At 43.0% G+C, this 22134-nt stretch overlaps 2 protein-coding genes across 4 annotated transcripts in view; one reads left to right on the forward strand and one right to left on the reverse strand.

The window, feature by feature from the left end:
- Positions 1-638: 638 nt before the first annotated feature.
- Positions 639-2476, reverse strand: c2cd4a (C2 calcium dependent domain containing 4A). The gene is made up of 2 exons (XM_037451614.2): positions 2233-2476; positions 639-2117 (listed from the first exon to the last, which is right to left on the reverse strand). Exon 2 carries the CDS (start codon positions 2087-2089, stop codon positions 740-742), a length of 1350 nt encoding a protein of 449 aa, XP_037307511.2. The 5' UTR covers positions 2090-2117; positions 2233-2476; the 3' UTR covers positions 639-739.
- A 2054-nt stretch (positions 2477-4530) lies between these two features.
- Positions 4531-22134, forward strand: part of tln2b (talin 2b) — a 66184-nt gene continuing 48580 nt past the window's right edge. The window contains exons 1-2 of one of the 3 annotated variants that reach the window (XM_062562859.1): positions 4532-4654; positions 4870-4992. The gene's annotated coding sequence lies outside the window, so the exon portion shown is untranslated. Of the gene's footprint in view, positions 4655-4869; positions 4993-22134 lie in introns of all 3 variants that reach the window. The other 2 variants (XM_062562860.1, XM_037451253.2) reach the window with 2 other exon arrangements.

Consider the following 22134-nt stretch of genomic DNA (forward strand, 5'->3'; position numbering starts at 1 on the left):
CTATTTGCTAAATGGTTTTCATTTTCATTGAGAGGTGGGGGTAGAAGTTTGTAATGCCTAGTAATGTGAACCAATGGGAAAAATAAAGTACTAAATCTAAAAGGAAATAAAGAAGGAAAATAGTTCTGATTGATATCTATCAACAACCCGGCCCTGAATGTGACAATGTGATTTTAAAAAAATATATATATATATACAGGTATGTGTATTTTTAAAAGCAGACAACAATGTCCTTGTGAATACAACTTCTGTATCATAGGTGGAGGGAGGCAGACGGTGCTTCTTTTGTACACAAACTGAAATCATGCATACGCAACAGGGAACTTAGTGAAATTTTTAATCATTGGAAAGGTCACAAAGAAAACAACGGCGGAGGGAGAAATACGAGACGCAGTTGTCTCTGATGCTGATGCTGGAACCACATTAACACACAACAGGTTTGTAAACGATAGCATTATCATTTGTGTGTTTGTTTGTAGGCAATTATAAGGTGCGGATTGACTTGTTATTGGTGGTTTTTCAAAAATGAACTTAATCCTAATAGAATTGGATGTGAAAACTGATTTGGCTGATGAAAAAAAAAGCTTGTTTGCATTGTCTAATTTTTGTAGACATGTATTAAAGACAAACAACGTTCATGCTTTCCATAATTTAATCATTATAAAAATTCTGTTTTACAGTACAAAAATGAAAATAAATAATTCAACACATAAATAAGACTTTAAGGAAGTGCTTAGGTCTATGATGTCACAATGCTAGAAAGAGGCAAATCACAGTCACCCAGGAGATAATCTCTTTTCAGGGTGGACATTTTATTCATCACTTTAAAGCGAAGGGACAGCTGGCAGATGTCTTCCTCTGATATGCCATCGAAGAAGAAGTCCTCGTTGAAGATCGGATTACGGCTCTTTCTGATCACCGTGCTGCGTTGCTTTTGGACTTTCCCGGGGACCAGAGAGAGGCTGACGCTGCAGTTGATGATCTTGGGGTCCACAGAGAGTGGATAGAGGCCTTCCGCGCTGATCAGCCGGACCCGTAGTCTTTGGTTATCCGTGCAGTACTCTGCTGAGAGTCTCAGGCTGCCATCTTTTCCTATGGGTGCCATTCTCTCCTTCATTACTCTCTCTCTGTGCAGAGTCATGTCCGTGGGGAAAATGTTGGGCGGCGCGAGGCTGCAGCTGCTGCTCGGCGGGCCTTCAGCTAACCCGTCTGATGCCCTCCTCATGACATTGGGGCTATTGTCTGTGGAGCTGCCTTCATCTGTGGACAGGGAATTGTTCCTGGACACCATTGCCTTCCTCATGTTCCTTGACAACAGCAGTTCATGGCTCAGCGCTTTGAAGAGGGAAGACTTGGCAGGGCACCTGGTCAGCAGGGGCGAGCTGAAAGGAGAGGACTCAGCGGAGGAAGCGGTGTCGCTGTCCAGCGTGGCTTGCCAGTTCAGGGTGTATCCCCTCGGGGAAAGCCTGGAGGTCATGCTGCTAAGGCTGTACGAGGAAGGTGAGGTGGAGGGCGAGTTGGAGCGGGAGACTTTGGAGCACGCGGCGGATCGACTCCTCGGCAGCAGCAGGGGAGAGGAGCCAGGATCCGAGTGGAAGAGGGACTCCTTTCTCCTGGTGTGGGGGCTCTCCAGTAAGGTGCAGAAGCCATAGCAGGTCTGAGCTTTGGCCATGTGTGGAAGGGACAAGGCAGCCTGGCTTTGGGGATCTGCATTGGTGGTCTCCTCATCACTGCAGCCGTCATAGGGGCTTTCGTCCACACTCTCCACCTGGATAATGTGTGGGTTCCTGGGCTCATAACGAGTCACCTCTATTTCTGGGCTAGGCCTCTCGCTGGGAGACCCCTTGATAAGGCGAGATGCTCGGCTCGGGTCCGGGCTCTTCATCTCCTGCAGGGATGGGAACGTGGGGGGGATGCAGAACTCTGGGATGTTGTCGGGGGTGATGACATTAGGACACAGAGAAATCCTTTTGTTTTTTGGGGGGTTTTCTCCAAACATGATGTCACCGATTTTAAAGCTGAGTTCTGCTGACGGGAAAGGCAGGTTAGATCTCTCGACCGACACTCGGATCTTCTCCACCACCCACATGGATCCTCTGGTAGAATTACGGGAAACTCTGTAAAATTAACAGAATGTGCTTTAAGGTTTTTGCATTTTTTTTGGAAATGACACATAAAATGATGTCAAAATATCTAAGATGGTCTTTTCGCAAGAAGGTTGTTTTGTCTTACCTTGTAGTCTGAAGATATGTCAAATCCACAAGGTTCTCCTGAACGGGACAGACTCACGGCTCCAGTCAAAAGGCTGTTTTGAACACTGAGAGGTTCTCTCTTGGGACAACCAACACATCTGTGGCTGTTTGAGAGATGAAGACAGTTTAAACGAAGCAGGAAACAAGTGGATGTAACACCCGCCCCCTGTGCTGCATGACCAGTATCCTCCCTCCCGCCTTGGCCACTGGTTACCATGGAAATATCTAAACCACAACATAGCTTACTGCGTAGTGAGATAAGCTTACTTTTTTTAAAGTGAACCACTCTATTTAAGCAAATTAAAGGCTTTCCATTCATGTATTCCATTTATGCAAATGAGATGGTGTCTAGAAGCTTCTCCTATAAACATAAATAAGGTGATCCAATAAGATAAGAATTCTAAGCAATTTTTAAATGTAAGTGCCATTTCCTTAAAGGCTAAAGTTGCTTGGCTGTATTTTGTAGAGCTACTGGTCAAACTTCAAATTGATAGTGTTATTTAAATAAATGTATCATTGGTTCAGTGATCTGGTATTAGAATAATGTATATTTGCTCATTCTAGTGCTTCATTAAAGTTTTATTGCACTTATTTTTTTTAAAGAAATATTTAGATGCTTAGCAGATTTCTATTGCCACGTCATTATGTCACATAGAACCTTCTACATAGAATGTGCATGCAAAGGGCCCAGTGCTGCATATGTCTTAAACCTTTGTTGAAAAAAGATCATGTCAGTGCTACCCTCTTGTGGTGGTTCACAAAGCAGCTCAGCTTAAAGAAAGCCTTTATTGGAACAGCTGTGACCTGGCAGCTCCACAACTGCTCAAAAAAATATTTTGAAACAGACTTAATCATCATTCCGTGATTTAGGGTGGGAACTGGAGCCAATCACACTTCAACAGTTGAACTAAAAATAATTAAACAACTGTGCGTCAGTGCGGCTTGTTTGAGTCTATTTGATATAAGATGCAACAAGGATGTCCTTTTTTGTCCCTTGGCTTTCCTTGACTCTCGATTGGAAAGTGACAGGAGGAATTGGAGAGATCCTGTTAACGAGCTCTGCTCTGGCCTGGCCGAGGTTCAAGCGGTGTACGTTGATTACCTTGCGTTCCGAGGCAGTAAAGAACAGAATGAATGAGAGCTAACAATACACCGGGAGCGTGTCCTAAATAGGGAACTTCTCAGAAATGTTTTTCCATTCAAGTCACATCAGTTGTGTTAGCTTCTATTCAGACATATTGCACCTTGCAAATACTTGACAATCATTTCATTTGTTCATTTCAGGTTAATTATTATTATGTAATACATATTAACCGTATTATTATAGTTATTATATATATATTATGATTATCAATATTGTTATCTTAACTTATATTATCAGCATGCGCACTAATGGGCCTGAGGAACGAGTTAACATGTGTCAAAGTTGGTTGTTGTCTGGTGTCACAATCAAGGTTTAAGAAATAAGAATACCAACGCAAACCATGTACGTAGATGATCATCGTCTGAAAAAGTGAAATAGTTTTTAGTATGAAATATCAACCATGCATATTGATGTAAAGGCCATTAACATTAACAAACCCTGATGCATTTTCTGAGCATGAGTTTATTTTTGAATGAATGCTTGAAGGATTCCACTAGGGGGCAGTATATACCCAGGTATTATATCAAAAATAACTACGGATGGGGGAGGGTGGGGGGAGATTTGGGGCTGATGGATTATTAGACACTCAAAAATGACGAGACTCACGGAGCTGCTAAAATGTGCTCTTCAAAAATCAATTGGAGTAGTTTTCATGGTTGAATGAATCAGTTTGCTCAAAATACTGTAAAATACCCGTTATTTCATAAAATGGTATCATCTTATTTGCCGAGTGCAACTATTTAGATGTTTAGATGCTATTTATTTTTATTGAGTGTCATGTCAAAGTGGGACACGGACTGCTGAGGCGACGTCTGCATTCGTCGCACAGAATTCCAGGCGTCTTCGACACATTGGAGGAGTCCTTTTCAAATCCGTGCGGTCACCGTAAAAACGCCGACGCGTATCGACGTGACTACCGGGCGCGCGCGTGCTGTCTCAACCAGCCCCTGCTCACGAGCCTTCAAAGCCCACCTTGATGTGACTGTACGTGATTGTCAGAGCCCCCGGTTACACGGAGGAAACCACGGGGGGCCTGTGACGCCGCTTCCTTTTTTTCTTTCGGCGCATAGATAATCTCCCCCCCCCCCCCCCCCCTCTTCCCCCCTCTTCCCTCCATCTCTCTCTCTCACCACTGTACGATAAACGAGGAGGGGCTTGACGCGGAGGAGGCAGGCAGGCAAGCAGGCAGCAGGCTCATCTGACCCGCGAGCCCGCATCCGAACCAGGTCGCATGCGTTAACGAGTGACACGCGGACAGGTAAGGATTTGACTTTTTAATTCCGTGGTTTTTGTTTTCTCTTCCGTGTGTGTGTTTTTAAACCTTGGCGCTGTTGTCCGTTCGTCCCAATAAAAGGGCTATAACACCGCGGGGGGGGGGGGGACGCTCGGCGTTGGCTCAGCAGAAAGCGCTGGAAACATTTGATATAAAACCAGGCGACCCGTCCTTCCCGTGATTAGTGCGATGTCTTCCAGCTCGCCGTCTCTTTGGATCCAAACACCAGCCGCTGTGCTTCATCTGACGTGCCGTCACAAGCCTGTCACATCTATTCCCTCCGCCTGATGTGTGGCTGTCTGCTTTTGACGTTGCCCGACGAGGTAATAAGGCAATACGTCGTTGACCTATTTGTTGCTGCTGCGTGTGACATCTTTAGCCACCGTGCTTCGGTGCAGACTGGACGGGCAACTAATGCCGCCCACCTCCGGCATCCTCTCTGCCCTGCGAACAGTAACTTGGACTTGACCTGAATGTTATCTGGATCGGCTCGGCATCAAAGCTGTGTGAGACCGTGGTGTGTGAGCTCGGATGCGTCCTCTGGTGATTTACAGTGGGCGGACAGAAATGTGGGCAGAAGAGGCAGGATGGGAGGGGGGGGGGGGCTGTAATGGTCAGCTTGGTCCAGCTTAAGAGCTTGCCAGCCTTCTAATTCTTTCCCTCGGTGATTAAAATCTGCTATTTCATGGATCCCTGTGGGAGAATGTCTTCTTTCTTCTTCTCTTATGTTACCCGATAGCTGCTTCGTTACTTGCTGAGGTCAGAGTGCACGCTCCCTCCAGGAGGGGAGGATGTGCATCCCCTGGGCCAAGGGCACGACTCCTTAACCGCTATAGGCCTGCCTGCTGCCTCGTGCAGATGTCTGTGTGTGTGTGTGTGTGTGTGTGTGTGTGTGTGTGTATGTGTGTGCTGTTTTACGAGCCGTGACAGCATTAAATGTTAACCCAGCATGTTTGGTGGCTGCACTGTGCACCTCAACAGCACACACGCTGTACTGTACATTCGTTTGCGGAACAAGCGTATCGGCGTTGGGCGGACTCGCAAGGCCGAACCGCATCACATCTCGGCCTCTTTCAACAGTCTAATTACTGAAAAAGCTCCTGGCGGCTTAGACCACAACTGTTGGAGTAGAACAATCCGCCCCAACCCTCTGTAGTGTAGAGCAGCGAGGCATCTTGTAATAATAAGGGTCAATTCAAGGATGCGCATGCCGTGAGGGGGGGGGGTTCAAACCGATATTGATGAGTGACATGTCTTGTCGGAGTGATTTAACTAGAAGAGTCAAGCCTCATGATTACTTTATACTGAAAGGCACCACAGAAGCGGTAGAAGGTGTAAGGCACCAGTGTTAATAAAATAATAAAATAAAATAAAATCAACCTACAAACAAATGATACTTAATGGTGTGTGGACAGCAAAGTGGATTTGTATCATTTCCTTATACGACGTCAAGAATCAATCAAATGCCTGACAGCTGTATTCTGGTTTGACATGTCCTGAAAACATGCAGCGTCCAAAACTAACATCCAATAGTGTGGACAGCTGATGGTGTCAGACATGCACAATTTTGCTTAGTCACTGAAAGGTATTTAATGCCTTTTACAATACTGGTCACAGTAAACTGATTTACCTTTAATAGAAGTACTAAAATTAAACATTTTTATTATTACAAACATTGTCAATTGTGCTTAATGCAATGTTCAGATTAACATATAATACAGTACCTTAGCTGGTAGCTGCTCATCGTCCTTTGTATTGATCCATGTGTGATTATCTGCTGCTTCTGACCTGACAGGGTTTAACGTTGTTTGTGTAGAAAGACTACAGCTACAAATGATTCACCCTTTGTGAAAAATAGTCTCAATCTGAATCTGAAATAGACTCAAGATACCAATACTGGCCGTACACGTTATATTTTAGTTCAGTATGTCATATTATCAATGGAGGTACATGATGACTCACGTAAGCATCCCCTGTAGCCTGTAAAAACAAGATTTGGTCAAATGTGCCAATTGGGAATAATCTCCAGATTACAGTGCTGTGGAGGTTTTATGTGTCCTAAATACCCTCCCTCATAACAGAATGGGGCTGGATTGTCTATAGGATTAATGTATTTATGTTTTTGTATGTTGTGTTTGTGTATAGCGCATTCAGATCCAATATTTTGTGGGAATACTGAAGGTCCGTAAGTCTCAGCAGTGGAGCACTGCACCTGTTGGTTCACAGGTTGCACCCTTTGCTTGTCCTTGTTTCATACAGAAGCGGACCGTCCCAATCGGACGACTCTGCAATGAGCACTGCACACTTTCCATCAACAGAATACGCCGATATAATTCGATCACAGCACCGGCAATGTCACCAGTTCACATGCGGCATGCATCTGCCAGCGGCATGCATCTGCCAGCGGCAGGTGATAAAAGCTTGCTGTCTTATTAAACCCAACACTAGATACTATTCACAAGACCCAAGGTTATAAAAGCCCAGTTTGTTAGCGGGTGCCAACAGAAAAAAAAGTTCAAACTAAAAGTATAGCAAAGTCATGGATTCTAAATCTTCTCCTGCCCAATCTTTTGAAACATTAGAGGCTGCACTTTGTAGTAGTAATTAAACCAAGCGCTATTTAAACGCGACCATTTTCCTACTCATTGCCTGCTATTGAGAAGGCCATTACCATGGTGATTCCGTATTATGGGAAGCTATTAAGGGTATCTCTGCTACAACAACTTTTCTACCCTCCTTTACCCTGTGCCTAATTCACCGGGATTCTCAAGTCTCAAACACGGTCTTTAAATGCACCGCATGCTCTAATTAAGTGCTTTAACTCGGCGTTCTTTGAAATTGTGCAACCCAGCGAGAAACATGCAATCCTTTTGCGAACCCTTCCATAAATAACTCTTAACGAAGTCATACATTCCCGAGTACATATTTTTGAGAACAAGCAATTGTTTAAGACAAAGCCTTGACTGTACTTCCGTGTTCACTAGAAGGTCTTCCTCTCAGCTGTTGCAGTTTCTTCGTCATCTAGAATACATTCCCGGTCGGAATTCCCCAAGAAATGTTCAGCGCGGGGGGGTGGGGGGGGTTAAGACACATTGGAGAGCGGGATTGTTGAACCATATTTCATGCATGAGGGTGCAGGAGGTGGAAACTAAAACACGCACCATGCTGTCGCCGTGACCCGCCCTTTGTGTTTTGGTGTTCGGGGGTGAAATAGATCTCTCCCATGTTCCTCTCTGCTGTATCTGCGTGATCACAGCCTCTTTAGGCCCTGGCGCGCCTCCAGATGCGTTTCTATAGAGCAAGAGGCAGATAATAAGCGTATAAGCGGGCAGCCGTGCTCACTCCTCCACCAGCACATCCATCTAATGTGCTTTAACCGCAGCAGATTACTCGGGCAGCAATATGTGCTCATTAACATTTGAACGCATTCCCAGATTTCAGCTTGATTTTTACATCAGATTAAATTGGCTGCACCTTTGATTGTGTTGGTCATTTAAATCAACGCACGTATGCCAAGTCATTCAACTCTTGATCGCGTTGTATCGACAGCTTTATTGTTAGCTAGAATTTTATTGTACTGCTTTCAACTTGAAGAATCGTTAAAATCGAAAGCAGCAAGTTTCGTCTTTCACTTTTGATCCAATCAGCCGATCAACTATGCTGGAATTGAGCATAATGCAAAGATCAAACAATAGGTGAAGTGCCACCGCGGACAACACGATCCTCACAAAGAGGCCCGTCTTGCTGGTCAGCAGCATCTTACTGCACGTGTGGTCTGCACTGACTTCGCTGCACTTGAGATGCTTAAGCAGCAGGAATCAAGAAGTGGGTCATTAAATGCCGGCGTGGGGTTCTTCGGGTCAGGGCCAGCGGGAAAGCCATCGGCACGTCTCATCAGCAGGTCAAATGAGATGCCAGTTTGAAGTCATACACACAGTTTATGGCCGCAAAACTGGGTTAGCGGCATAAAAGAAAAGTAGTGTGTACTTAGGGTTCCCTGAGCACCAGCTGTTGCCTGTCTGCTTACCTTTGAATTCATTTGACTAAATGTTTGTATATTTTTTAGTGTGGTTCATTTAATAAAAATGCACCTAAGCTCTTGTGTGCTTTGGGGTCGGACTTTTTGGTTGAATTTGATTTAGCCGCGAGCTAGCTTTTGGCATGAGATTTATTTGTTTTGTTGAAATTCTAAATAGTTTGCTAGTGTGCAGTCGGTGTTAATGCTATTAGCATTGAGTTGTTCTTGTGTCAGACGGTAAGTGTGCAACTAACACTGCGTCATTTGGTTGCGTCTCGGTTCTGGTGTTACGGAGGAACACTCAGATGATTAGGAACATGAGCCGCTCTGCCTGAGGCAAACACATTTTCCGTGCTAAAGATCATGGGATTTACCGCCTTCTCTGAAAAGGCAGTGTCTGGACTATTGTTGGATTTCTTTGTCGCTGACATGTTTCTTCGTGTAGCAGGTTGGAGTGAATACAATTCGAATCCATTTGGCCTTGTAGTGCATTTGAGTGTGAGGAGCTGATACTTTTTTACCTTCTTTTGTTAAAAAGCCAAATGCTGCTTTGTGCTGTGATAATCACAGAATCCATAGTGCTTGTTCAGTTATATGGTTGCCTGTGAAAGCCCATTGTACAAAGTCTAGTCTATGTCTAGTGCTTAGAGCATCGACCTGTCTCTTTGCTGAGAAGCACATCTAAATTAACACAGTTTTGTTAATTCACAGTATCTTCCTGCTGGTTATGATGCATAAATGAATCTGGAGCGTTTCTGAGCAATAAATTGTTGTTTTTTCATTATTTGGGACCTGCTTCTGGAAGCGTTTGTTGCCCTCATCAGCATGCTCGGAGGTTTTTTCACTGACAGGGGGTCTCCCAGGAACGCCACAGGAGCTAGAGGTCAATGGCAGTGGGGCAAAGATCCTAGGGAGCCAGGCACTTGCCATCGATCTGCATTAATGATGCAGCACAGTCAAATGAAGCTGAGTGGTCCTGCACCACAGCACGGCACGCTTAAGGCAATAATCACTCAATGAGACATTTTTCTTTTTTTTTAACACCTGTGACACAATTGTTTTGACTTATTGATAAAAACTCTGTAAAGAGCAGCTTTTGAATACAGTCATTTTTTCCTGCTGTGGCAGATTGAAAAGGGTGAGAGGCTTGCACAGTGTTCAGAGAGAGGGAGCAAAGGCACCGAGGATGGATGAAATAACCGGCAGATAAAGTTAACCCGATGGTGCTGCCGTTAAACGCCACCGTTGAGAACTCGGTAGCAACACATTGCGGTTAATTGAGGGCTGTCGGGTCCTGCGTGAGCTCACGAGCTGTCAGCCGTTTTCTTGGGACAGTGGCAAAGACTCTCCTGTCTGAACAGCAGCACTGCAATTACTGCTTTCCTCTGCCTGATCCTCTGCAGGCTGCACGCGCTGCTGACTGAGCAAGAGCTCCCTCCCTCTCTCTCTCTCTCTCTCTCTCTCACTCTCCATCTCTCTCTGTCTCTCTCTCTCTCTCTTCACACGGCTCTGTCGTGTCAGCACCTTGAGTCTCAAAGCAGAACTGTGGACTTCTCTGACACACTCTTGTCAGAATCATTTCACTTAGGCCTGGCGGAAGTGCTTTTAGCGGCTGGATGCTGCACAGCGTAAGTGATTGTGTTACTTTAGCCTTTTCCATCCAGCTCATCAGCAGGGCAGTGACCTTGTGTTGAGGGCCCAGGGACTCTCTGGTTACCCTCAGTGGAGGTCAATAGCTGGGATTACAATCTTTGCTCCATTTTTGCAGATGGAATGATAAAGTTGACCCAGGAGACCATGTAATGATTTATGCTCTTCATAAATCTTTTTCTCACAAGTACCATTTCGCCTAAACCTGGAACTAGAAAGGGCCAGATAACGTGTGCTGTGTTGCACAAAGCTGTAGGCCTCTACTAGGTAAGAAAAGGAATATCAGGTCAACCAGTATTCAGGGAAATGATTGGATAAATTGATTGATTCAACTGAAAAATGCATTACGTTGTTTCTGCAGTGTTATTCTCCTTCTACAGATGTTAGTCTAGAGCTGAAATGCATGCATTTCTCTTCTGTGATGACCAATAAGTATGAGGTAATCATCGTGATATCTTTAATAATGAATATGTTTTACATTGGAAATAATAAATAAATGAGCATTGTCAAAGGGGTTGCTGTCAACGACAAAGCTAAGAAAAGTGTGTGGTATTGGTGAAATGCAGAGAATAATTTCCTCACAGGGATTAATAAAGGATTCTTTCTTACTGATATGTAATGTAAGCTATTTCTTGAGGGTGTTGTTTTCACATGTGGGAACTTTGTCTTCATTTGACATGAAAAGAAGAGATTTATGGTTGGTGTAAACTATTTGTAATGATACTCAGCCCTAGTGACTAATTACTCACATTTGTTAATCGTATAACTGTCGCATTCATCTGCCCTCATGAACGTGTTGACTCAACCTGGGTTTTGTTACTCATCCTCTGGGTCGAGTGTGACACGTTGTCGCTGGCCAGATGGCACAAAATCACTGCAAAGGAAGACGGTTTAATTTGTGGCAAGTATTCATTATACAACATCTCGGAGTATTTTTGTTTGTCGGTACGTTGTTGTTCTGAGAGATGAACAAGAGCTGAATGTAAATGTTTCCTTCCATCCAAACTGACCGGGTTTGTGTTCAATGTCTTGTAACTGTGTCAGCAGCCACTGAAGTGAGAGAGATGTCAACATTCTCCTAAATCAAATTTGAATATATTATTTTTTTCATGAATCATGCATCTTTGCCTTTTGGTGATATTGTCTAATGCTGGGTTGGTATGACATGCTGAGAAGCTGGATTAGACCTTTGTTCATCCTGAATGTCGTGTGATTTTGTGCGTAATTACACTGAAAAGAAATCAGTGTACCATTTACAGAAGAAAAATGAGCCGAAGCAAGCATTCATTGACTTCACGTTAAGTATAATATAGCTGCATCTAATATATACTGCATCTTGTGACCTTTACAACGGAGCCAAAAAAGAGACTCCAGGCCATGTGAGCTGATGGCATCGTCGTTAACTAAGCCTATCGTATCATGTGTATATTTACCATTTGATTGTTTTCCGTTCTATTGTACACTTTAACTTCTTCCTTGTGGCTATTCTGCTGTAACACTAGTTCAACCTGCTTATCAATCTGTGCAGTACCAACACAAAATATTAATAATAACAACCAGGTTATTTCTATAACCGATGTTCAATTTTACCGAGAGCTCTAAATAATGTTAAAGTGAGTGAGGCGTCACAGGAAGTGGTCATTGTTTCGATGACGCCTTGCCATATAGCACAATATGATGGGACAGTGTTTTATTTGAATCATCTTGGAAATGCCCTAAATAGAGCAATCCTGACATGACTGCTCAGCTGATCTCAGCTGCTAATAACGGTTTGCAGTAGTAAAAACAGTGGCTTTGTTAACTAAGTAATGGCTCAGTAGTTTGGATTTCAAACCCTCAATGGTAAGAACTGTAGCAGAAACACAGCCGATCTCAAATTTCAAAGGAATATTTGGTTCACAGTGGGGACCACAAAATATTGAAGCGTTTGTCACGTTTCTATCAATACAATTGGCGTAGATGAAGGGGACGCTCATGATTTGGATTTACTGAGGACACTGTGTGTCACCTGATTCCATTACCCTTGAGCACACATGGATCAGGGCATTATATCTCGCCTTCTACCCAAGCGGCGCACAAAAAGCTTTGTTTCCATCTTCTGTTCAATCTGTGAATGCAATATGAGGGATATATTAAAGCATGATGCAATCTGCAATGTTAAAGACAAAACCCGAATCACTGAATAAGAATGATCTCATCTGAGCAATTGTCATTACTAAGTGGCTCTCGTACAATAAACAGTATTCATTTTCATCAAGGAAACTTCAAAACATGTTCTCTTGACGCATTTCTAGTGGCAAAAAGAATAAGAAGCGCATCTAATATTAGAAAAGGATTGAAGTTGCAAACATGTACCTTTTCCTCGGCCAAGTGAAGATGCCGTGAATAATTTTAAAGCATGACGGTGTAGATTTCGTGACACCATTACCATCTGTTCACTCCGCCAGTGACAGCTGTTAGCGTCTCTCTATGTCGAGTCTTCGCTTTCCTCGGACAGGAGATTGATGGACCTGCAGCCAATAGAGGGTAGCCGCCCACCCGCAGCCGACATGCTACACCCACGAGATGACATCCTCTCACTCCGCTCTGGCTGTGATGGAGTCATATAACATAGCCAGGTGTGTGCGCCAGCCTCAGTTCAAAGGTCATGCTCGGGCTAATGATCTTCCCGTCAAAAGCAGAATGAGCTGGCTGATGTGCAGCATGGGGCCTCTAGTTATTCTTAAATGCCTCTCATTATCCGCCGTGTCTTATTCGATATCCAGGCATTCTGCCTTTTTCATAATCTAAAAGCGAAGTTAGCGCTGCCAAAAATGGGATTATTGATGGCGTTTATTTAGTGACTGTCAGAATCAGGACGTGAAGAGGTCGCACTGGGAAACATGTACTGTTTACAGTTTGATTTTATTTCTCTCTGCCTGGGAAAAGGCTGTCATAAATGAGGGGAATCTCACGGAGTGAGACACTGTGAAGCTTTACGAATTCCCCACTGGGAAGAGGGACAAAGAGGCGGCGCAGGAGGCTGTGCTCTGAAAGGGCAGTCGGCACGCATCTTCAGGGGGTACACAGCATCCTCGACACATGGCACAGGCTCAGAACCATTGCTCACTCTGCACCGGGATGGTTTCAGCCTCCTCGCCCTCCTCTTGGTGGAGATAAGGGTCATAAAAGATATTTTAGGAGGAAATGATTGGTGTTGCCACTGCAAAGATTTAGTTTTTACCCAGAAGTCTTTTAGTGAGTGAGATGTTAATTCAAACCAGCAGCACTAATGCTGTGCTGCCAATATCTTGTGTGCATGAACCAGACCTGCACATCCTGGATATCTCAATGAGATGGAGCTGTCTGCATCTCTTTGGTGCAGAACTGGGGGACTAATTGAATTTACACATCCCCCTCTGTAGCTTCTCAGCCCTATGGGAGTGCACAACTAACCATTTGGAATCTCTGTTTTTCTGAAATGGGGACGTGCAGGCTTATCAATTGTTCACCTGTGCAGCCAACTGCATGCCACTTTTATTTGCTTTTCCATAACACATAGCATAGATAGATACGCATAGATACCAAAGGATTAGAATGTCGCCACTCTATAAGTTCCAGACCTTTTGACCTCTAAAGACTGTGTTCCCGTGGCAGCTGGTGCCCAGATGTACCACACAGAGTTGCATTACTGGCTAACGATAGAAGAGTTCAACATTAAAAAGCTGGCAGATGACTTTTCCCCGGGAACCAGAAATACTTGGATGAAGGTTAAGAAAATATGTGGACTCGCATAATTTGGGATGGGCTTGGATAGATTTTATTTCACATTTATTACAACATCTACTACTATAACTGAAAAATCGTCTGTTTTATAGACCTTTTCTTGTTGTGAAAGAGAGGTGTGAGTTTAAAGCCTAAAATTAAAAAAATGTCAAACCTGCCTAACAGTGGGAAAGGAAGAATACTTAACCCAATGAAACCCAGTTTACTTAACTGTAACGGCAGAAAAATGAAAATGACGAATGCACGCAGAAATGAAAGCACTGAAATGTGTGTTTCATGAGTATCACTGAAGGTCGTGCCTACCTTCCTTCTCTGTGAACACTGCATTCATTTGACTCTCGCTATTCAGCGAATAAAAATCAGTTACAAGCTCACATAATCAGACTCTAACTATATTTCACACAACATGGCTGCATTTAAATGCTAAACTGTGGCATCAAGGAAAGAAAGCTGAACATTCGCCCTCCGTCAAACATTGGTAAAGCTGTGGCGAAACATCGGGTGTCCCTATCGATGGTTATGATGAATCCCTGCATCAGTCTGGGGTGCTTCCGTGGTCCCATTCATAAATCACATTTACTGCTACATCTGTAGTGCCCATGCTAATGAAGTAACACATAGTGCAGGGACTCAGCATTGATTTCATTTCCTGCCTCTCTGGCTGCTCCCTCGGTAGCTAGATGGAGATTACACGGCGCTGTCATAAAAAATAAAAAAAAACAAAGAGATTAAAGAATCGGTATCCAAGTGGAGTGTCACAGCTGTGTGCGCTGCCTCACAATTAGATGCAGAAGTTGAAGAGAGCGAGAGGCAGAGACGGCACCCACTAGCACCGTGGGCCTCCTCTCTTTTCCTACAGATCTTCGGAGCGTAACATTTTGTCTTGTTAACCCGGGCTTGATGTGGGTGTTGGCAGCTTCTTTTCTCTCCCACACGTCTCCGCCAATGATCCCTGTCCGAGATCTGCGGAGAGGCAGCAATGAAACGGATGGTTGTCCAGTTGTTATAGAACAGAGGGGGGCACAATTCGTTGCCTGCATGCATGCTTTCTTGCCTTCAAACCCATGTGTTCAGCCTCTAGTCTGCCTGCCGGTCTTGTGCAAAATCAAGGATTTTTTGCTTTTTCTAACTATTTGAATTTATCTTATTTTAAACTGTTCAAAATGTAGTCGTATTTTTGCTTGTATCCAAATCATTTTTAAGTTTGCTGTAAACTTACTTTGGTTACATGTTTACAAGCATAAACTGTTGTTCAGCTCAGCTTTAAAGACGGTTTAAGGTCGGTTTCATGCAAATGCACTGTGGGAATAAACACCTTTTAACACATTTTATACACTAAATTATACCTTTACTAAGTGAAAAATAATCAATGTATTCATCATTAGAAATATCAAATGTCGATATAACAAGCAACATTGTAAGGTTAATTATTGGTGGTTTAACAAAATATTTGCACATAATCTGTTGATAGATAATCATTTGTAATGTAAAACTCTTCATGCAGGCAAGTGCTACAAACACATTACTGGTTAAAAGCCATAAATATGCTTTAAGGGTTTTTGTGAGATCCCATTCTTTCTGGAAATCATGTGCTGCTCAATTTGGGAATTGTGGTGTTTTTTTTCTACTTCTTACCCAATAAACTGCTGGGCAGTGTGCCTCCTGACTTACCATACAGCAGGAATGTCCTCATGATATTCACCAGGCCTGTCACCATTAGAATAAAACCAGTCAGAAGGAATGAACTGACACACATTTTGATCCGGATCCACGCTGTAGCTGAGGCTTTTCCATTCATCCGCTGTGTCTCCGCTCCCTCACTTGGGTAACAAGCCTTAAACTGACTCCTCATATGTGTAGGTTATTGTATTTAACAAATACATATGGATAGTTATTGTAATGTAAAAGGATGAAGAATCCAAAATGTTTACTCACTCGGCACGCCGTGCGTGCTTATGTCCTCTGTTTTGTGCCGATGAAGAGAACGTCAACAGCAAATTTACTGCATGTATTGGATCAAAGTGACATAGTGATATGCAAACCTGTCCCAGCTAGATATTTAAGGAATTGGCTTGTTGCATTTATGAATTTTGATTTCAGACGTATCAGACGTTTCCTGGGCTTATTTTCTGCCTTTCAGTGAATATAAAAGTTTGTTGATAATGTTTTCGACAAAAAAGTCCTCGTTCATTCTATCCATTAATAACTTTAAAGATCCCCAGTGGAAAAAACAAAAGCTACCTATAACGATTAATTGATCATGCAAAGATTATCTTCAGAACAGATGGAGAGAAATGCAGATGTTGGACTATTAGTGATATGAGGATAAATAGCATCACACCTCCTGTCACATCACATGTCCTGGGTAAATATATTTTCTTTCTGTTATTGCTTTGACATCCAGGTTTCATGCTTTCACCTGGTCTTTATTAATATTAAAATCCACACTCTCTGTGGGAGATGATTGCCATGTTCTCATCCGTGCTATTGCTGCATTCCTCAATTAACGATATGTTGCTAAAAGCTATCAGTGAAAACAACATTTTCTCCTAACCGACAGTTGATGCGATTGATACTGCTGATGTGTGTTTACTGCAGATAATGAAATGTTATTGCAGTTAATCAAAAAGCAGAAATAATAAGAATTCGTATTATCGGCTGAATGAATGCCCCCCACTTAAGTAATTAGAAGTCTGTGTCAGCATTAATGAGTTGTGTGGTATGGCTGCAGAATTCATTGAGGTAATCACTGAATCGCAGAAAGCATGACGCTCCATGAAAAACAGCTTCAGTTACACAGTCGCTGGGGCCACTCATAAGTGACGGCGATCAGCTATCTCGCTGCCCCGAGAACGACCTCAGGGGTTCACACTGGGACGACCGGACCAATTAGAATGTGTAATTTAGCGCAATGCTGAGACATTGTGTTGTCATACTGTACAAAATCATATTTGTGAAGTGTAAAGTATGTTTTTCTGCATGCGTGGTGGGAAAACCTGTTCAGCCGAGTGAGCAATTAACTTACCATAGCCAGAGATCACGAGCAGATGAAGAGAATGTGCCATGAAAGAGACTTTTGTAGACTTCTACATCAAAGTGCCATTCCGCTGTGTGAAGTAGGTGGAACGAGCTGCTCAAAACATTCTGTACCACAGGTCACACTATCTGAGATGATCGCTGTGAAGGAGAAGTATTTCTTTCAAGTTGTTGGTTTTATGCTCTATAGAGTCAAATATGTATCTACAGCCAGCCTAGTGGCTTGAGGATGTGTCCCTGCCGTTTGGTTAATTGGGAATAATGTGGACCGTTTCCATTTGACTCTTAAATAGATATTCAGAGTAAAGCTGAGGCTAGTGGTAATTCCTTCAGTTTTTTATTTTAAAAAAACAAATTATTGTACACATTTGGATTTTCAATTAATTTCCAATTAAAGTAAGATGAAAAGCCAGGGGTCACACGATTTAAGATTCCTCATCTGGGGACCATGAATAATAGTCCAATATTTCACGCCGGACCAAAGCGGTGGACCAATTGACCAACCTACAATGCTGTGAGAATGTTTAAAAATAGACTATATATTATTTGCAAGTACACTCACACATTGTAAATGTCATCTGGAAAATTCTACAATACAGTATTTTCTTTATATACCACATATTTTGTATTTCTAAGCGATAAGACCGTCGCTCCTACATTTTAATCACTTTGCCTCAGTTGCTTTAGTCGGAAAAGGCTTCAAAGCTCCTGGTCTCCTGTGGGCAGCACTTGATTAAGGAAACAGAAAAATAGCTTGACAATTGTGGCAGGTATTTGATGCTATTGTTCTATCACAGTAGGGAAATATCTCCAACAGAGAGGATTGTAACTACAGATGTCAGCTCTGAGGTTATTATAGATGCTAGTTTGACAGTGTATGAAACAGTTTGAGTGGATATTGTGATGAAAAGTGTAATTTGACTGCAAGTCAAGATGTCAGTGTTTGTTGCTCCAGAGATCATTTTCATTCCTTCAGGGTATATCGATCACTGAGTGGATTTCAGGTAAATAAACAGGCTTGGAGTTTGGTTAATATCAGGATGCAAAGCAAAATTATACAGGCTGATTTTTTTGTTACATTATTTGCGCCTGAACACACACACTTGCAAACAAAAAAGTGTTTTTGTACCACTCAGTGAAACCTGTTTCTCTCTTTTATGTTGAAGGGGAAAAATAGTCTGAATTGTGCAGATCAATATATTTCTTACAAATTTAGTTTTTGTTGTTAGCATCAATCGAACAACATCTTCGCCTCGCAGCCTTGTCATGAAGTTCCATGTGTATCTTCATATGGCCACACCAAGGCTGTGGGAATTGTTGCATTTTAATATATTCTTCTATCAGCATAGTGTAAGTGCCATACAATCCAAGAGAGGATTATTTGACAGCGTCTGTCAATTTGAGAAGTGTTCTTATATTTGCCTTGTCTGTCACAGTTTGGGTTAATTTCCTGTTTTATTTTGTAGTTTCCTGCCTCTTGTGTCCCTGGGTTAGCTTCACTTCCTTCCCCGTCCTGTCATCCCCTGTGATTGTCTGCCGTGTCCCTGATTGTTTCCACCTGTGTCCAATCACCTGCACCTTCCCAGTGCATTTAAGCCCTGGGTGTCTTTTGCGCCTTCTTGCGTCACTGTACGTCGTTCGTGTGTGTGGTCCACCCTGAATGTCATCGGCCTGTTGCGAGTTCTGGATCCCTGTTGGCGTTTGATTCAAGTGTCTTTGTTTGGAAATCTGCGTTTGGGTCCTGCCTACTTCGACTGTGACATTGTCCTCAGCAAATGACCCGTCTTTGAGGGGCGGGGAACCATTTTAACTACGGGGAGGTAGATCATTTTAAATTTTTTTGTCACTGGACCATCTTGCCCGATGCTCTATATTTGATCATTGTTAATCTAGTTCTGTAAAAGGGTTAGTTACTCGTTACTTAGTACTTATTGAGGAAAAATTGTTGTTCCACAAAACGTGAGAATATTATGAAAGTTAAAAACAGTGATTAAAGGGGACCTCCCAGTCTGCTGTTTACATTTTCTTTCTCTTCTGCAAAGTTGTTATGCACCGTAACTTTCTCAGTGTCAGCGGTTTTCCATCCAATTCACGAGAGAGGCACTTCCACAGCTTTGTCTTTAAATGCATCGAAGCCTTGGCAAATATGCATCCTTTGTTTGTGCAGTTTCATTCACCCTTTAAATCTGGTTCGTGCTTCCTAATAATCTGGCTATCGTGACCTTCATCAGCAGCTGCATCCAGAGAGATCTATTCATTACTGTGTATTTACGGGTGTTTTAGCCACCACACAACTGTTAATATAAAACATTGACTCTCTAATAATTCAGAGCTGCACCTGGAAGCAAATGTATTAAAAAAAACAACCCTCTCACACAGCGTCTTGCAGAGTAACTCCCCATGTTACTCCAGCAAAGTGCACCTGCTTGATACTGTGGAATGAGCCGCATGTGCGCCAGTCTGGGAATTTATCCATGACGAAATACTAGTTGGATGCAGGACATGTTCTTAAACTCTGCTTTTAAGCCATGTTCACTACAGATGTTCACTTATGCCTTAAAACATTGGGTACATCCCGGTATAGTCCTTAAATCAAGTTTTTAATGTCAAAAGTATTTACTTCAAAGTCACATGTGGCTATGGGCTTCTTTAAGAACACATTTTACCTATTATTTCCCCTTTTTGGCATTTGTCCTTGGCATTTGGACCACTTCTGTCTGAACCGCCCTTCAAACCTACTTAACCTTTGATCAAACTGCAATATCCTGTTCCCGGTCATTAGCTCTGCTGCGTATGAGCCTGACGATGGGCCTCGCATTCAGCCGCCAGGCAAAGTGCACGTAGTGAGTGAGTGCAGTGTGTGTTTGTCTGCATCCACAGAAGATGTTGCGCATCCAACGGCCTCTAAGCTCATTACAGTAATCATGTTAAAGAGAGGAGAACTGGGGAACGCTTGACCAGCAGCATGTTTGCTCTGGACCTCCCCAGCGAGACGGAGAACCTCTCGCAAGAGGCTCGGGCTGAGCTGCCGGGAGCCGGCCCTGCGCACGCCTGCTCCTAATGATCGGCTGCTGCTGCCTCTGTTTGTGTGAAACCCACACTGGGCTATTCAGCCGGACCCTTGATGTCATAATGACCGGCTTGTAACTGTAAGGCCCTTCTGTACTACAGTCATGACTTCTGATCCATTTGTTGGGGTTCACGCTCATTTAGTAACTAGCAAATCCGGCTCTAAGCAATTGACTCTTCTTTCTTCATGGATGAAGCACAAGTGACGGAGCACAGATAAAGACACATTATGCATTTCTACAGTTATCTTCAGAAAACTGCATAGACAGCTGAGTGAAACCACTAATTAGTGCAGGCATTTACAAATGTTGCAAGAGTGTGTACAAGAGGGGTCTTTGTTTGCTTTTGCTTTTATTTTGTCACAAACGCATTAACAATTGCGTCTATTTTGCATTTTGCCACTTCTGCTTGTGGCCTTGTTTTATTTAGTACTTTCCGTTGTGGACCATCTTCTGAAATGAGAATCTATTACTCTCCTTCATTTGATCTTCAGTAGAGACAGTTTGTCTCTTTAATCACTGAGTGTGTGTAACCATTAAAGACATTTAAGAAACCACTAATGGAAGGAGGCCATGGCCTCTTATCATTCAGTTGTTTGCTGGGAAACTGCACCGCTTACTTTTCTCTGGTGCTGACAGAAGTCACCTGACTCCGGGATTTGCCCAAAACCCGGGTTACTATGGTAACCAGCAGATGTGGGGCAGGAAATAGTGAGACTGAGTCCTTAACCGGGCCCGGCAGCAGCCTCTACATGCTCCACTCTGCATCGTGAGGCTCCTCTTCCTCAGTGTGGCTCCAGCTGTAAGAAAGGTCCAGAGGTCCAGCACTGTGTTCCCCATCTGTCGCCTCAACGCCGAGCAGGAAACATTCACCAAAAGAATTTCAAGCTGTCAGCGGGATGTTTCTCATCCCTTGACCCTGTTTCACAATATGCTAAGTAGGCCCATGTTGACTGTGGTTGACCAGATGTTTGTGTTGCGGATTTAGGCCGGAGATGTTATTTCCTATCAATCAGAAACACTTGGATGCTGTTTTTTTTGCCTGGCTTTACTTTATGTCTTTTACTTGGTCCTTTATTACATATTTTACATTTCCTAAGCAGATCCAAGGGCTTCAAAATAAACTGCTGCTGTTTTTTCTGATACATCAAAATGATCTTTTATCAGGTTTGAATGGAATCATATTATAAAGTCTTCGGATATCGCGATGGACATCTTCATACATCGATCATCTATCATACTAAACATACAAATCTCAGAAAATCAACCAGTGCTTTTAATGTTAATTTTCTCAAATGGATAACTACCAATATCCAGTAAGTAAAATGCATTTATCTTATAAATCACACTTTGTTGCAGCATAATTTACCAGAAAAAACTATTTGTTAAAAACATGTATGTCTTTGAAACATTCTTCAGAAAAGTCTTCTAATTCATTGGGAGGCCTCCTGTGCGCATCCCACTTTTGACAGAAAGCTGTTGCACATCCCTTCTCCAGCCAATTCAAACATTTGACTCCGCACTGCTTTTAGTCCTTGCTGATAGAAAAACAAAGCTGCAAAGAGCTGCAAGATGACACTGAGCTTGGAATGTACTGACTCCCTAGTTAACTAAATCATTTTGGGGGTGGTTGTTTGCTTTTGCCTCTCCACTTTTATTGTCTGTTCTAGATGTTGACTAAAAGTTGACGAAAGCTGTGTGGTTCTCTGCACATTCTCTCTGCCTTTCCTTGTACATACAACTGTTCCTCACTACTCAGTGGGGATCACTGCGGGAGACGGCATCACAGACAGCTTCTCATTCTCACAGCACAGTATGTTACAATATGTTTCTCTGCAGAACCTTCAAAGCAGTTCAACTGAAGTGACACACACACTATCTATTGTGACTCAAAGTCAACACCCTTAATCTCATTTCTGCACAACAGT

The sequence above is a fragment of the Pungitius pungitius genome, chromosome 6 (genome assembly GCF_949316345.1).
Source record: "Pungitius pungitius chromosome 6, fPunPun2.1, whole genome shotgun sequence".
NCBI lineage: Eukaryota > Metazoa > Chordata > Actinopteri > Perciformes > Gasterosteidae > Pungitius > Pungitius pungitius.